A 17939-nucleotide genomic window follows, 5' to 3' on the forward strand; every position below is an offset into this window, starting at 1 on the left:
ATATGTATATACTGTATTCTAGTCAAGGCCTATCCTATTTAACTATTGCGGTACATACATACACACACACGCATATATATATATATATATATATATATATATTATATATATATATATATATATATATATATATATATATATATATATATATAAACACACACACACAAAACACACACACACACACACACACATATATATATATATATATATATATATATATAAACACACACACACACATATATATATATATATATATATATATATATATATATATATATATATATATATATATATATATATATGTGTGTGTGTGTGTGTGTGTGTGTGTGTGGTGTGTGTGTTTTGTATGTATGTATGTATGTATGTATGTATGTATGTATGTATGTATGTATGTATGTATGTATGTATGTATGTATGTATGTATATATATATACACTCCGGACTCCGACATTGCTCGACCTAATATTTCTATATTTCTTAATTCCATTATTTTACATTTTATATTCGTGTGTATTGTTAGATATTACTGCGCTGTTGGAGCTAGGAACACAATCATTTCTCTACACCCGCAATAACATCTGATAAGAATGTGTATGCGACCAATACAATTTGATTTATTTGACGTGTATCTCTATGCCTATAACATTCGAGTCTGTTGCAGAGAAATCGTGTCCAAAAAAATGCAGATTTTCGAAAAAGGCCAACAATAAATTCCAAATACAATTGAAGTTTATACATGATCTAAACTCATTCACAGCTGTTTGCTTTAACTCCAGATTATTGCACATTTATCTGCTGAAAACGAGTTTACACAAATCTTTTTAAATGGCAATGTTAGTTGCCCGCTCAGGCATGGTACCCAAAGCCCCTCGGAACAGCGCTGTGTGCAAGGGCCTTGAACCAAAAACTAGATTCGCGTTTCTCCACACTTGAAGAGGCAAATCCTTTTTAATTCAAACTTGCGTAAACCTCTTTCATATTCATTTGAGTAACTTTGTTAATAACTTGACAGACTTATTTTTTATCAGCAAATGTAGCCTGAGAAATGAACAGATAGGACATTTTCCCCAATGTATTCCATTCTTTATTTATTAACAATAACTATTTAAAAACTATTTAATAATGCAACAAGCTATAAAAAATGCAATGGTTCAACTCTGGCAACATGCTTATTTCATAAAATGGACCATGACAAAATAGTCAAAGCCTGATTAAGAAAATAACAGAATGTTTAAAAGAAAAGGAGGGCAAATGTATATATATTTTTTGAATGGCTATATTTTGTCAGGTCATGCATTTCGTTATTCTAGTTCAACGAGACTACCAGAACCTGACTTGTGTCTCAAAATATGGTTACAATGCGTTGTTTTACTAACGTTACAATCTAAAGAGGCTGAAACATGATTGGCTACACAAATGATTGTTTCCATTATAAACTGGGTGGTTCGAGCCCTGAATGCTGATTGGCTGACAGCCGTGGTATATCAGACCATATACCACTGGTATGAGAAAACATGTATTTTTACTGCTCTAATTACGTTGGTAACCAGTTCATAATAGCAATAGGGCACCTCAGTGGTTTGTGGTATATGGCCAATATACCACGGCTAAGGGCTGTATCCAGGCACTCCTGGATAGCCGTGGTATATTGGCCATATACCACACCTCGTCGTGCCTTATTGCTTAATTATATCCTGATAATGGAATCATTTACCTCAACATTTCATATAGGTGAAGGTTTTGGCATTCATAGGTCTTTCAGCCTATAGCCCAATATTTTTTTTAATGCAAACTACATTTATTCATTATTACATTTGCTTTAATTACTTAGGCCTATAGCTAAATGAAATATATAATTTTGTGCAGGTTTGATAATAGGCTGTGCTCAGCCAATTGTAGACAATAAACATGAAAACTGGTGCGTTACACAAGTTGTTATGTAGGGAAGTAAGAAGGCTCGGCTAGTTTGTGTCCGCACGACTGCTACCGCTGAGCTCAATGGTCGTAACGACTCGACTCCGTTTGATTTGGCGTCATTTTACCCACAGTAGAATGGGAGATATCTCTTCCAAAACACAGATGCCGACTCCAGAGACCGCTCTACCCGGGAGAAGTGAAAGTTTAAAAGTATCAGGTAGGATGACTTTCCCTGTGTGTGTCGTCTGTGTCGCATGTTGTCCTAGGCTCGGTAGCTATAGCCTATAGTAGCTAGCCTATAGTAGCTAGCCTACATACCTAGTTGCTTAGCAAAACACCCGAAGTTGGCCTAATTATGTAAACATTGAAAACACAAAGCGTGTACAGTTGATATTTATGTCAACAAGCACTTGTCGTACGACTGTGTAGCCGACATACGTCTGTGTTGCACGAATTGACTACACTTCTGCCCTGCTATGACTTTAAAGCGCTGCAGAAGCTTTGTTTTGTCACTGAAACCTCCATATTGCGCATGCGTATATTCACTTCTCGCTGCTATTAAACGGATGAAGAAAGGTCCGTGCAATCCGGGTTCCTTGGGACGTTCCTACCCTATTGAAGTTGACATTTCAAATGGTTAAGGTTCGGGTTTAGGGTAGGGACGACCCTAATGTAGACTAGTCTCTCTCTATTTCTCCCTTTCTCTGCACAGTTCACACACACACGCACACACACACACACACACACACACACACACACACACACACACACACACACACACACACACACACACACACACACACACACACACACACACACACACACACACACACCTCTGATTAAGGCAACCTGTTCCAAAGCTAATAATTTCTTAAAAAAATAAATAAAATAAAAAAATAATAATAATAATAATAATAAAGGCTGGAAAATTATAATGCATGTTACTGTTAATCCTGCAATTATGTAGGCCTTATACCAAGGATATTTCTATTGGATCTCACTGAGCTTAAAGTGATTGAATATGCATTCTATCCTACTGGCAAGAACTTGACTCGCTTGGGGGAATTTTTGCTAGTTTAAAGTCAGTGGTGCAAAACATAATGTTTTCAGGGGCTCCCGAATGGCGCAGCGGTCTAAGGCACTGTATCTCAGTGCAAGAGGTGTCACTACAGTTCCTGGTTAGAATCCAGGTTGTATCACATCCGGCCGTGATTGGGAGTCCCATAGGGCGGTGCACATTTGGCCCGGGTTTGGTCAGGTTAGGCCGTCATTGTAAATAAGAATTTGTTCTTAACTGACTTAGCTAAATAAAGGTTACATAAATAAAAAATTATGTCTAAAGAAAGATGCTATCTCCAACACTCCATTTACATTAAAGATTAATTGTATTTCCTGTCTGACTCTCAGAGGATGGAAAAAGGAAAAACTTTCAGTTTGAGAGGGAATGGCTGACACAAGTTGAGTTACATAACATTTGAAGGGTAGAGGGGTGCGGTCTGCAGTGATGAGAATGAAAACATGTAGCCTACTAGCTTTTGCACTGTAGGCAAAGAGAGAGAGCACTAGGAGCTCGCTGCATGACATCAAACATCGATCGCAAGGAAAAGGCAAGAGAGAAAAAACAATTGCAGTACCTTGTGTTGCTTGGTTCCTGTCACCATAGGATGGGAAAATCATAACAGTAATTGTCTGGGGTCCTACGGTTTTCTCAGAACAGGCCCCATCTGAGTGGATGTCTAACACAACACCTAGTTATACTGTCAAATCGTAAACTGCATTTCACTTTTCTTCAGAATTGCCCCAAATATGTGTGTGTGTGTGTGTGTGTGTGTGTGTGTGTGTGTGTGTGTGTGTGTGTGTGTGTGTGTGTGTGTGTGTGTGTGTGTGTGTGTGTGTGTGTGTGTGTGTGTGTGTGTGTGTGTGTGTGTGTGTGTGTGTGTGTGTGTGTGTGTGTGTGTGTGTGTGTGTGTGTAAGAGAGAGGGCAAGTAAAAGGCCTGGCGGGAGCAGCTGAAGGCTGCTTGAGATGCGGCTCACATGGGAACTGTGTGCAATGGCATGAAGCGTGACCGTGCAGGGAAGGGATCCACCCTGCAGGACTGCAGTGGTCTGATTACCAGCCCCATACTGCCCTGGCCTCCTCCCCAGCCCTATGGCAACATCACTGCACCACGGGGCTGGCAGGTTGCCAGGAGACGCACGCACAGCTACACAGACAGGCACCACACCACTGCACGTGGCTCTGCTCGCTCTGTTAAGGCATCCTGATGTTGCTGCTAGCCCGCTGAAGGTCACACATGACGGGGCGTTGGAACAGTGAGGAAAGAGGAATGAAGGGTCAGAGACAGAATGAAGTGGATTCATTTATTGCCCTGCAGGATTATGATGTCCTGGATAAGAGAGTAGCCATGGTATCTGTTATGCATTTTATGGACATTGAAATGGTTATTTACTTATGGACATGGTGAAATTCATCCAAATCCCAGTAGATGCTGACAGGCATGTGACTGCCTATTTTATATTTTGCAGATCACAGATGGCTCTAGTTCTGTGTAGAGCAGCTTCCAGTGAAAGAGAATAGGGGTCAATCCTGATTTATGTGGTCATTCCAAATGATGTGATTGTGTAAGGTGTATGCTGTACTATCCATCCACAGTCCTCTTCTAGAATAGATAGGGATACTGATGGACTTGGACTGTTTGTTGTAGATTGTGTTTTCAGTTTTCTTTCATAATCAGGAATAATCAGTTGCATTGTTGCAAAGTGTAAGTCAGCACATATATATTCCCTCCACCTCACTAAATAAAAAACCTGCTGCATCACCTCTAGTCAGTTAATGGATATAAGGAGATCTTACAAGGGATTTTACCTTATGTAAACATTTATTGTAGTCTACGAGCTACATGGTTTAAAATCCATTTCAATATAATATCCCAAACTGTCGGGGAAAGCCAGGAATTAATAAAGTAGCAAAATGGCTTTAAGAGAAATTGACAGCCAATCAACAGCCTCTGTTTTGCTGTGCGTCTTATTTATTCCCTATAGGATCACTCCTGCATCTGCCAGTCCAAATTCCACCATGCTAGGCTGTTGCGTGGGATGGGGATTGTGGCTATGTGCTACTGGATGGTGTGAACATGGAGGCAGGCAGTGGTGAGTTGGCACCAGCGATGTGGGCACTGAGGTGCCCCCTCAGAATGGCGGGAGATGCTGTGCCTTGGCACATGGTGAATAGACTACCCCGGCATTGAAAAAGCGAAGCTGCTTCAGGTCTTGTAAAGACATCCCAGAGATATTTTTGGGGAGTCTCATCGAGAGAGACATGGAGGAACTCCCTGCGTGACTTGCTTGGGTGAGGGTGGGAAGGAGAGGGGAGAGGGGAATGGGCTGTGGTGGGGGTATGGAGAGGTTAAGGGGGTGTGTGTGTAGGCATTGGGAGGTATTGGCTGGCAAGGATTCCAAGTACCACACGTGTCTGTGTGCATCTGGGTGGGGGGCGGGAGAGGGAAGATGCCAGAGATGAAGGAAGTGGTCGAGTGGCGTAGCTCAGAAATTAATCTGAGATTCGTTTTGATCAATTTGCCCAAATCAACGGTTTTATTTTGGGGGGAGGGTGGGTGTGTGGGGGGTACTCAGACAGACATGTTGGAACCCCGCCAAGGCATCTCGGGAAGGTTGCCATGTTGAGAGGGAGAGGGAGAGGAAGGGAAGAGAAAAAAGCCAGGCAAGACTTGGCAGGGTTCTATCGCAGCTCCCTTTGTCTGTTTGCTCAGCTTTGCGCTAAGGAAATCAAAAATACCCAGGGTGTAGGAACTCTGCTTCAACGCGAAAAAACTAAACCAAACAAGAAAACAAGTCGAGAAAACTACTTTGAAAAATTTGAGGACGCCGAGGGTGAATGGGGCACAAGCATAGTCACCAAAAATATGTTCTAATTCCAGCAGAGCTACACAATGCTTATTTTCGTGACTGGAGGAGGTTACTTGAGCCAAGAGATGACCATGTCATTTCAACTCAATCTTTCTTTGTAATTTCTAAGCGAATGAAGCCGCCGCATCTGTCTTTTCTGGCTATGTTTTGAACACAAAAGGACTCTCAAAAGTGGACCTGGATTTTATCCATGAAGGACTGCCAGAACTGTTGTGGCCAAGCAACTGTCAAGAAAAAAGTTTTTTGCCTTTCCATAGATCAAACCTTAAGTCGCCATCCGTACATCACTGGGAGTAGATTTCACCTTCCAAAGTTTTGTGATCGTAAAAATCACTGACTTCAATGCACCACTGGGGTCAGAATGGAGATAACTGGCCACAAAAATACGTTGGATCCCCTCCCTAACTGCCTCTGTTGTCACTAAGTTGTCCTCTTTGTGAGAGGGGTTTACAGCGAAACAACAGCAACTGGTTACTCAGGCCAAGTGCTCTTTGACCAAGCTTTAGAGTTCCGTTGTGTCTCGCAGTTGGACGCACTGAAGAACATTTGAAGATATCTCGCCTGCAAAGGACTGAGATTCTCCAACATTTGGATTTGAGATCAGAGGCCAGTGGATCTACAGTAGTCTGTGTGAGGCACTGGACTAGTAGTGCAGTTTCTCCAAGCTGCCTACTCTCAGTTGAAAGAGAGTTCTACAGGCCTGACTGGTTTTCTTCTAATATGTAAGGTTTCTTCAATACAATCCATTCTCAGCTTCACAATGAGAGTGTGGTACTGTGTAAGGTAAGTTATATGTTATATCTGTTTTCAACAGATTAAGACGTCTACTTCCTCTCCCGTTAGACCATAAAGAAACCATAGGTGTTCCTTACTTACCAGCTGTGTTGTTGTCCCCGGGACACTTCAGAAGTCTAGCACTGTTTTCCTGCTATATGAAAAAGGAAGGCACTTAACGGAGGCTGGGGATTGTCAGGGATGACTTAAAACGTCTCCTGAAGGATCATCCATCCCTCCCCAGAGGACCCGGTGTGCCTACCATTCTACCGCTTTCCCACGATCAACGTCCTCGCTGCTGATTTTCATACTGGCCACAGCCCCTGCAGAGAGAGTGGTCTCCCAGTCTCCGAATCCCCCAGAACCAGCGTCTTTTCTCATCTCCACCGTGTGGCTGATATCCCCCCTCCCGTTGTCTGTCACAGGCACAGCAGTGCCATCTCCCCCTCGGTCATCCTTAGGAAGCGCTGTGCATGATGGTTTCTGATTTGTGTCTGGCACTTGATTAATAACTGCAGGGAAAGGCTAATAGAAAAGTAAGAAATGTTCCCCTCAAGGTTTATATTGAATCGCTGCCAAGGCAAATTACACTCTGCCAGATGTGTTTGCGCTGATAGCAGGTGGAGTCAGCAGGTGTACTGTGATGGCTCTCATAATTATGAACATTTGTTGTGGAAACATCATATTTTGCCTCTCTCTGTCGTGTTGGAGGTGATTTCATCATTACTTGTACTTCTATTTAGCTACAAATTATGGACAACATAAAGCAGGCAGCAGTGTTGTGTTTTTATAGTCCATTTTCATTCAAGTTAATGAAAATGAATGGCCAGCTCATTTAGCTGTGGCTATTACTGTACTGATGACGCATTAATGAATCACAATTATCCAAATTCTAGTATCACAGAATCAAGATAATGGTGATTAAGAAGTCCCTAATTGTCCTTTTAGATTTCGATTCTGTAAATGGGGTTGGAACTAAAGGTTGAAGGAAATTCTGTTTGGTGTTGGAGTGCTGCTGTTCTCTCCTCCTGATCAGAAGTCCATGTTCATGCAGGGGTGAGGGCCTCAGTCTCCAGCTCTGAGAGTATGAGGAGGGATGGGAGGGGAAGACGTAGACCTGCTGATGCATTTACACACGGCTCTCTGCTCCCGAGGTTCTGCCTTTTGTACCCAAGTAACCTGAAACATGACGTCAGTCTTTTATAGGAGGTTTAGGGTAGGAAGTTAGGCCTGAACTTTGGGGCCTTGTCTACAAGCACTACTAGCATTTGGCATTGGCTTTTAGCTTGGCTAGCTAGCTACTCCCCCTGCTTAGCAGAGTTATGACTACTTTTCTATTTAACGCTTCCCGTTTTAAAGAGAATGTAAGACAATAGCTACATGATTCTGTCCTGTCTCAAGTCTCGACCGTTCTGAAAGTGTCAACACAAGTAACCGAAGAAGGGCAGTGAACTTGAGAAAAGTTTGACTTCTTAGAAGAACCTGAAGTCTCCAGATAGCGGGACTGATTGTTGGGTTTGTGAGTGACTGCGTCTGATGGTCATGGTTGGACTGAAGCTCTGCTCTGGCCTCCAGTGCCCACTCATGTGGAGGGCAATGGCGTAGTGGAGGAGGAAGCTCTCCGATTTCTCCAAGGTTGGCTTTACCCAAGTCCACCCATGCATGCATGGCTGACTTCGCCTGTCCATGAATTATTCACAAAGCCCCTCTCTCTCTCTCTCTCTCTCTCTCTCTCTCTCTCTCTCTCTGCCCTTCGACTTTAATCCAGAGAAACTTCCCCGGCAAACACAGCACAAATCTTCAACCCAGGGCCTCCAGTGACAGAGAATGAGTACTCGGGTTGCCTGTGAGCAATATTGCAGGGTTTATCATGCCTGTTAAGTGAGTTTTAAAGGCTTATCGGCCTCTGTTGTGCCAAGATATGTCTTAATTTGTCACATGCTGAGTAATGATCCTGGCTAATGCCAGCGTAGACTCTGGTGACATGCATGGGATTTCACCATAAGTGTCCCTTGTTTTCACTGACACTGATAACCCCACAGACAAAATTGGCACCGCTTGCACCTCAGAGAACTTAGATTACCTGTCATTCACTGAGGTTTATCTCTCTCAACCACAGTTTACCATCCACTGAGTATAAACTCAGTTTAAGATGTCTCTTAGTTAATGTTATCTTGTCTTTCAGTCTAGATCCAGTTGTTTAAATGCTTAGAAACCCAGTTTTATGATTCCAAACTGTGACTTCTTCTGCTCTTAATGGCAAACCACACACTGTTGTGGTGTACCGGTCGCATGTTGGGTCAAACCCACCTGGGACCAATTTCTCTACATTTTCTGTGTGGCTGGATTGGAGTTAAAGTGACTGTCTGTGTCTACACTCCTACAAAGTAGACATGTTGTCATCGCTTAACACCAAGCAAAAAAGAGTAAATCTATGAATAATTTAGTGAGTCTGGTTGCCTACCCCATGTATCTGAAACCGAGGTGGAAGTGTTATAGGAGGACAATTCATTAGCTTGTCACGCTATGACTACCCCGATCTGAAAACAGTTGATGGTAATCAAGGATCGTTATATTAGCCCTAGGCACACAACTTTAATTAAATGGAAGATTAGATGTAACAAATTAAAGATTCATTCATTAACCTCAAACCCACCAGGTGGGGGTTATTAATCAGATTAATTATGTCATGATAATGCTAATGATGTTCTACGATTCTCATAAATCTTTAAAAAGTCTCTTAAAAACAAATTGGAGGAAGGATATTCTGAGGGCCACAGCTCTGTATTCATTAGTGTGTTACGGTGAGAAATATTTCTGTGACCTGGCTCATCTCATTACTGAGCGGGATTACACAGAAATATGGCTATTACTTATCATATTTGCCCTATATTAATTGGCTGAACCACAGCCAGCTAAGGAAACTGATCTGAAATGAAATTGTATTGCTGGAGGTTTCAATTTTTTCTACATTAGCATTTTAGTCATGTAGCCGATGCTCTTATCCAGAGCGACTTACAGTAATGAGTACATACATTTTCATACCTTTTTTTGCTCTCGTACTGGTCCCCCCGTTGGAATCAAACCCACAACCTTGGTGTTGCAAGTGCCATGCTCTACCAACTGAGCTCAGCATCTTTTCCCAAGAGACCATCTGGTTGGGTAAAGAACAAATCAAGCAAATCAGCACCACTTCCTGGTCCTTATGATTTGTTTAATTACGTTTGAGTCATTCAGCAGACTCTTATCCAGAGCAATTTACAGTAGTGAGTGCATAAATGGTCCCCTGTGGGTATCGAACCCACAATCTTTGTGTTGCAAGCGCCATGCTCTACCAACTGAGCCACACAGGACCCCAAAATAGTAGGATAATCGGACCCCCCTGATTATCATTAAGAGGATCATCTGGCTAATGATCTTTTGGCTAATTTGTCATATAACTGTCCTCACACCTCAACACAATGTGATATTGTTTAGCTCTCCCATTATAGCTCAGTGGCTTTTCTCTCTCCCCCTCTCTCTCTCAAATCCTCTCTCTCCTCATTCTGTCTCTATTTTTCTCCTTTATCCCTCTCCATCTCTCTCCCCCCCCTCTCTCTCAAATCCTCTCTCTCCTCATTCTGTCTCTATTTTTCTCCTTTATCCCTCTCCATCTCTCTCCCCCTCTCTCTCTCTCCTCATTCTGTCTCTATTTTACTCCTTTATCCCTCTCTATCTCTATACCCCTCTCTCTCTGTCTCTCCTCATTCTGTCTGTCTCTCTCTCGCTCGCTCATGATAGTTATTTTGCATAACGTACCTGACATCTACTCTGGTTGTTAGTGGGAGTGAGTGCTGGAGGTTTCAGTGTGAGCTTAGCCCACTGTTGGTGAGATGCCATTAGGCTGGCCTGTGTGAAAACCCTCATACAAACACACACACCTCTCTCCCCTTCTCAGCCCATGCACTCATTCCAGGGCTCCGATAGCAACGGATGCTGTGCTGTTGCCATGTGTGGAGGCATTTCTGTGACATTGCTTGGTGGAGTGGCACGATGGCTGATTAACCCTTCGTTACCCTCGTTGCATAACTTCTCTTGATTGCATAATGGATTGCCATTACACATGTGGTTGGTGGCTTCCTGTGTAACCTCACTACTCTGTTTTGTATCCTCTTAGAACAGAGCGAAGCTTTGATGCAATGGCGCGGAAGCTGGTTGAATATATGGCTGTTGACCTGTGACCCAGACCTCTTCTATTGCTGTAGTTCTGCTGTTGCTGCTGACTGTGAAGGGTTTCCATTAAGCAGTTAGATTATTGCTGGAAGCCAGGCTCTTAAATCCTGTGTTCTGTCATATATTCTGAGGTATGGAGTTAGATGAAGCTGATGTTACAGTATGTAGGTGGGCATGTCATGTTATGGTAACTAACCTACATTTCCCCATTTGAAATGGTATTGCGATAACTCTTAACTGGTTATCTCATTACAAGAGGGGATATACAGTAGTTTCTGTTAGTATGAATGTTGTGGTCTTTGTCACAAAATATGCATATATTTGTTATACACATTTTTGAACTATTGTCACGTCTCCGAATGCACGAGAGTGTGAACTATTTGCCTCCCTAATCGTGTACTGATAAAGGCACATGGTACTCTGCTTATGGACTAAACACGAGCTTTATCAAAATGTTCTCTTTCATTGATTTCTTTAATCTAGTATAGTGGAGCGTTGCTCTTAAATGTATTTGGATTGTCAGTTTACACCCCTGGGGAGGAGGTTCAGAGGGTTAGAATAACACAAAATACAAAAGATTGGATTTGGCCTTCACAGACAGAGAGGATCACTACAACTAGGATACACAGGAAGGAATGAGCTCCCTCTCTCCGCTCTCCTCTCCCCACCCTTTGGAAGAAATACACAACACCTGAGCAAAGAACTGACAGAATTAAAGATGTATTGTGTCCTGAGTCCTGCACTGTTTTTGTTTCCAGTGTTTCTCCCTCTGGGGAAGAAAAACGTCCTTTTATGTGTGAGCTCAATCCGCCCATAGACCTAGGTAAGGAGCTGGAGAGAGAGACCATCTTTGATGTTGACACATAATTGGGAGATGAAGGAGCAGAGCAGCCCTCCTTGCTATCACTATGAAACACACACACACACACACACACACACACACACACACACACACACACACACACACACACACCAACAGGCCATCATTGTAAATCACAATTTGTTCTTAATTAGTATGTGGTGAACTTTCAAAACTCTTAGTTCAAAACTCCAAACTGGTAACACTTGTAACGCAGCCAGTCTTCAGTGTTGGAGTAGTGAACTACATATCGTGTATTGTATTTTACAGTATTGAAACTTCTGTATTGTAGTGACAATGGCATAGAACAGTTCCTCTGGACCTCCTCGAAGTCTGAGTTTGCCCTCCCCCTTAAAAAAATCCCAGAATGCGTCTGCCACTCACAAAGTACAGTGGAAGTCGGAAGTTTACATACACTCCACAAATTTCTTGTCAACAAACTATAGTTTTGACAAGTCTGTTAGGACATCTACTTTGTGCATGACACAAGTCATTTTTCCAACAATTGTTTACAGATAGATTATTTCACTTATAATTCACTGTATCACAAATCCAGTGGGTCAGAAGTTTACATACAGTAAGTTGACTGTGCCTTTAAACAGCTTGGAAAATTCCAGAAAATGATGTCCTGGCTTTAGAAGCTTCTGATCATTTGAGTCAATTGGAGGTGTACCTGTGGATGTATTTCAAGGATATTACATTTTTGCATCTGAGCTCCTAGAGTGTGCGGCTCTCCTTTATTGTCAAGTGTTCCACTCCGCTAGCCAGCACCTCGCCTAAATAGGTGTGCGTTTCTTTTTCCTCTAGATTGTATTTCAAGGCCTACCTTCAAACTCAGTGCCTCTTTGCTTGACATCATGGGAAAATCAAAAGAAATCAGCCAAGACCTCAAACATTTTTTTGTAGACCTCCACAAGTCTGTTTCATTCTTGGGAGCAATTTCCAAAACGCCTGAAGGTACCAAGTTCATCTGTACAAACAATAGTATGCAAGCATAAACACCATGGGACCACGCAGCCGTCATACCGCTCAGGAAGGAGACATGTTCTGTCTCCTAGAGATGAACGTACATTGGTGCAAAAAGTGCAAATCAATCTCAGAACAACAGCAAAGGACCTTGTGAAGATGCTGGAGGAAACAGGTACAAAAGTATCTATATCCACAGTAAAACAAGTCCTATATCGACATAACCTGAAAGGCCGCTCAGCAAGGAAGAAGCCACTGCTCCAAAACCGCCATAAAAAAGCCAGACTACAGTTTGCAACTGCACATGGGGACAAAGATTGTACTTTTTGGAGAAATGTCCTCTGGTCTGATGAAACAAAAATAGAACTGTTTGGCCATAATAACCATTGTTATGTTTGGAGGAAAAAGGGGGAGGCTTGCAAGCCAAAGAACACCATCCCAACCGTGAAGCACGGGGGTGCCAGCATCATGTTGTGGGGGTGCTAGACTGCAGGAGGGACTGGTGCACTTCACAAAATAGATGGCATCATGAGGAAAGGAAAATTATGTGGATATATTGAAGCAACATCTCAAGACATCAGTCAGGGTCTTCCAAATGGACAATGACCCCAAGCATACTTCCAACGTTGTGGCAAAATGGCTTAAGGACAACAAAGTCAAGGTATTGGAGTGGCCATCACCAAGCCCTGACCTCAATCCTATAGAAAATGTGTGGGCAGAACTGAAAAAGCGTGTGCGAGCAAGGAGGCCTACAAACCTGACTCAGTTACACCGCTCTGTCAGGAGGATTGGGCCATAATTCACCCAACTTATTGTGGGAAGCTTGTGGAAGGCTACCCGAAACATTTGACTGAAGTTAAACAATTCAAAGGCAATGCTACCAAATACCAATTGAGTGTATGTAAACTTCTGACCCACTGGGAATGTGATAAAATAAATAAAATCTGAAATAAATCATTCTCTCTGACATTTCACATTCTTAAAATAAAGTGGTGGTCCTAACTGACGTAAGACAGGGAATTTTTACTAGGATTAAATGTCAGTGATTGTGAAAAACTGAGTTTAAATGTATTTGGCGAAGGTGTATGTAAACTTCTGACTTCAACTGTATATACTACCGATCGCTGTTCATGGTTCTGAAATTGCGACGTCTACTTCGCTACCTATCGATAGGCTGTCAGATGATGTGGTGCAGTAGCCTATAGCTTTGCTTTAATGGATGCATGATTATTTTTATTTAGTTGTCATTTTCTCATGTTAAGCCTAATATTTCCAAATATGTTTTGGATGAAAAAATTCATACTAATTACAAAAAACACTAACCAAATTCACACTGCTTCCCTGAATTTCAAACAAAAACAAACCCCCCCCAAAATAAAATAGTTTGACTAGTGCAATTTATCACTTGCGGTATAAACACAACAAAGTCCACCTTCTTCACTGTTAGTGTGTGGGAATCCTTTTCCTGCATGGCATTCACTGCAGACTGTGGGACATCCACTACCATCTCATCTCTACTTAGTCCTTCAGCTATTTTCACTTTCTCCACATGGGAGACCTGCTGGATAGCCCTGATCCTAGCTACTGCGACCTCCTTCATCCTTACAGGGCATTCTGGGAACTCAGGAACGTGATTCCCATCACAATTACAACAACATGCTTCATCTGACTCTTCAACTACGACATATTTATTCCTTCGACAAACACTTGCCACATGTCCAAACTTTTTACAATTGTAACACTACAGTGGTTTCTGTACATATGGTCTCACTGCACATCTCACATACCCAAGTTTAAAGTAATTCGGGAGAACCACTTCATCAAACGACAGTAAAACCGATCATTCAATTCAAGCGACGTGCGTCTACCACTCCTGGAATGTTATCCCTAAACCACACAGCCTCTATGTCCAACAAGACACCAGAGATGACACCTTTAACCGGTGCCCTATTCTGAAAATCATAACTTTCCACATCATTTGTCGACATCTTATAGAGCCACAGAGCTTTCTCATTTTGCGCTTTTGACAGACACGAAAACAACATCAAACTGTTCCAGGTCACTCTGACAGATTCCCCTTTACCCAATTCGTCCACCGCCATCTTCGAGACCGCAAACGGGTCACCCAAAAAACTATCCTTGCTCGTGAATCGCTCTCCAACCAATCGCTCTCCAACTTTAGCCCTTTCTACTCCACTGTTCTTCACCATCGTCCACTCATTCTCACCAACTGTACTCGCACCAAGAGAATCGCACAATGCTTCTGCTTCCACCATTGGTCCGGCAGGCCATCGCACTCACTCTCCATCTGAGTCCGACCTGATTCACCTACCTTTTTTTAACCTGATAGTCAATTAAGTAAAGGGGCCGAGGCGGGCTGCCATCGCCCCGATTGAAATAGGCTAATTATAAAAATAGGCTAATTACGTATCGTTTACACCACTTACGAATTCGTCAGACAAAGTTCCGCCCCCATTCATTTTCAACAGGGGCATGCGGAGCAATGCACAGGGGATTGTGGGAAGGTGAGTGGCGAGAAACCTACTAGCGGAGCTGTAGAAAAAGTTAAGCTCTGCTCTACTTTATGCAAATTACACTTGGCCACCGCTGCCATTAACCAATCAGGGGAGGAGCAGATGTTTGCTTGAAAATCTTCCCTTCATGAAACTGTCATTAGTTCCCGGGCTAGAAAACCCCCCAAAATATGGAGGATAGGCAATCATTGCTATGTCTGGTTTTCCAATTCCATATGATGTTGCTTTGCTAGAATACAGAGACAAAATCAAAAGGTCAATGGCATGGAGGAGGATTGCATAGATTGTTTTGATGGTGGGTAAAGAGAGATTTGCTGCTACCTAGCCATGAACCTCAATCTAAACCTCAAAACTGTGATCAATGCCACCATTTGTGAATGTGTTGACTAAATTAAATTGTAAATTTGCCCACCAAAGGATAGAAATCACCAGGAACACACATTATAACATTGTAAATGAAACACTAAGCATGCATTTCCCATGTGATATGCTACCAATTGGATTATGGTATCTTAACGTAATGATTGTCATATCTTATGGCTCTTTCATTATACCTGTGTCATGACATTGAGGATTATAGCTCACTTCCTGTAAAACACATTGGCCTACAGGTAAAATGAATGGGTACTTTGCGTAAAGGAAATTGTGGCTTTGAGTTGTAAACCATTGTTGTGCAAATCTCTCTTCACCCACCAATAACACAATCTCTGCAATCCTCCTCCATACCTTCTGATTTTGTCTCTGTATTCTAAAATCATTCTCAGCAAATGAACAAGGTAGAATTACAACGCTCCCATGCCCCATTACTTTCCTTTTTGACATTTCTAATTAACCTACAAATTGTCAGCTCCTTATTTTCATGTGCGGTACTGTACCTAGAATACAAGGGTTGGATTTGCACTAAACTATTTCATATGTCAGAAAATTAATGTAGAAAACCTGGCTTATGGATAGCCTCATTTACATGATCTACCTTTATCATGTTAAGTTGAGAACATATAGCTAGCTCAACAACATGTAAATGATGTGTGAGTTTAGCAATTTTCTGCTTCAGATGTACAATGACAAGGGGACGCATCGCACATGCTCATAAGGCAACTAATGCCATCGTACAGTAGGCCTGTGGCTGCGTTAGTGATGCATGGCATTATGATGAGCTGCTACATGGATTCACATGGATGATATCCTGAGACGGTGACAATCAATTAAACCAGTTTGGAGAGCTCACAACTGGCCAAAAAGGTGATGTCCATTTGAGAAAGCAACACAAAAACTCAGACAAGTTAGACACAGGTCCCCTTCACGCCTTTTTTAGTGCAGAATTGGGATCTGTGATTCATGAACATTGGCACTAGTTAATCTTGAAACATCTTTATAACCACTTCAATGAATCAGCATTTAATTTCAAAATGTACAAATAAGCTATCTCGTTTGTAAATGTTACCCATTTTAGTAATTAGGCTATTATTACTAAAGCTTAATTTCGGGTGAACAAAAAAGTCCATCCCAGAGGTGGCCAACCTGGCTCCACTCCCTGATCTACTGGGTGAGCAGACTTCTATTCCAGCCCAGCAATAATACACATTATTATCAACTCATTAGGTTTGATAAGTTGAATCAGGTGTGTTAGTGCTGGGCTGGAACAGAAGCCTGCACACCCAGCAGACCTCCAGGAGAAGGATTGGCCTGCTACAGTTGTAATACGTTTGTAGCCTACATTGTGTGTGACTTTTAACTGTGTTGTTGTATACAAGTACACATACGACCCATTCCATACAAGGATGTGCCAGCAACCTCTTTTAACATTCACTGGGACCTCTTCATCTGCAGAGAGGCTTTCACAGCTCTCCATATCCGAGGACAGACAACACAAAGAAACATGCTTCATTTTACTACAATTAGACAGTCCTGACTAGGTGAGTTACTATCAAGGCTCAGGCTAAGACCCAGATGCAGATACAGGAGGTGGATAGTACGAGTCTCAGAGTTTATTATAGTACAAGGGGCAGGCAAAGAGTCGTAATCCAAATCAGAGTCAGGCAGGTACAGGAAGGCAGGCAGGATCAGGACAGGTAGAAAGGTCAGAACTGGGAAAAACAAAAACTAGAGCACAGGAAACACAGGAACACGCTGGTAGGACTTGACAGGACAAGACGAACTGGCAACAAACAGAAAACGCAAGTATAAATACACAGGGAATAATGAGGGGAGATGGGAGACACCAGGTTGGGGGTGGAGACAAGCACAAAGACAAGTTAAACAGATCAGGGTGTGACAGGTTACTGTCAATTATTTATTGAAACAATTTAGACATAAGTGTGAGATGATGGGCGCATGGGCCCCCAGAGCACGTAGCCCCCCCCGCTTTGCAGGAGTTTCAGCTACACCAGTGTGTAGTGGTCCTGTACGTGGCTCAGTTTTTTAGCAACATCGGAGTTGTAGTTCTGAGGTGCAGTTAATTGCTGATTTCTGAGGCTGGTAACTCTCTCCTTGTATATTATGGGAGAGTACAATATACAAGGACATTCTCAAAGCTGCTAATGAGAACCTTGACGACCTTGTACCTAGCCGGTGGCGATTCCGGTGGGGTACCCCCACCCAGGCAGTGGCGTCATTATACCCTGATGAAGACAGCTTGTCTGTCGAAACGTTGGATATTAGGTTATTCAATTATTGCATCTGAGCTCCTAGAGTGTGCGGCTCTCCTTTTCTTTTTCAAGTGGCAGTGCTGGCAACACTAGCTGCAGTA

The 17939-nt window shown here is 42.4% G+C and overlaps 1 protein-coding gene across 2 annotated transcripts in view; it reads left to right on the top strand.

Annotated features, from left to right (window-relative positions):
• The first annotated feature begins 1925 nt into the window (after positions 1-1925).
• LOC106571446 (mitochondrial peptide methionine sulfoxide reductase) overlaps positions 1926-17939 on the top strand; it is a 110459-nt gene continuing 94445 nt past the window's right edge. Inside the window, exon 1 of one of the 2 annotated variants that reach the window (XM_014144564.3) lies at positions 1926-2134. In XM_014144564.3, the coding sequence (XP_014000039.1) occupies positions 1999-2134 (136 nt within the window). In that variant the 5' untranslated portion in view covers positions 1926-1998. The remainder of the gene's footprint in view (positions 2135-17939) is intronic. The other variant, XM_082961821.1, reaches the window with a different exon arrangement.

This window comes from Salmo salar, chromosome 15 (assembly GCF_965601325.2).
Source record: "Salmo salar chromosome 15, fSalSal1, whole genome shotgun sequence".
Classification (NCBI taxonomy): domain Eukaryota; kingdom Metazoa; phylum Chordata; class Actinopteri; order Salmoniformes; family Salmonidae; genus Salmo; species Salmo salar.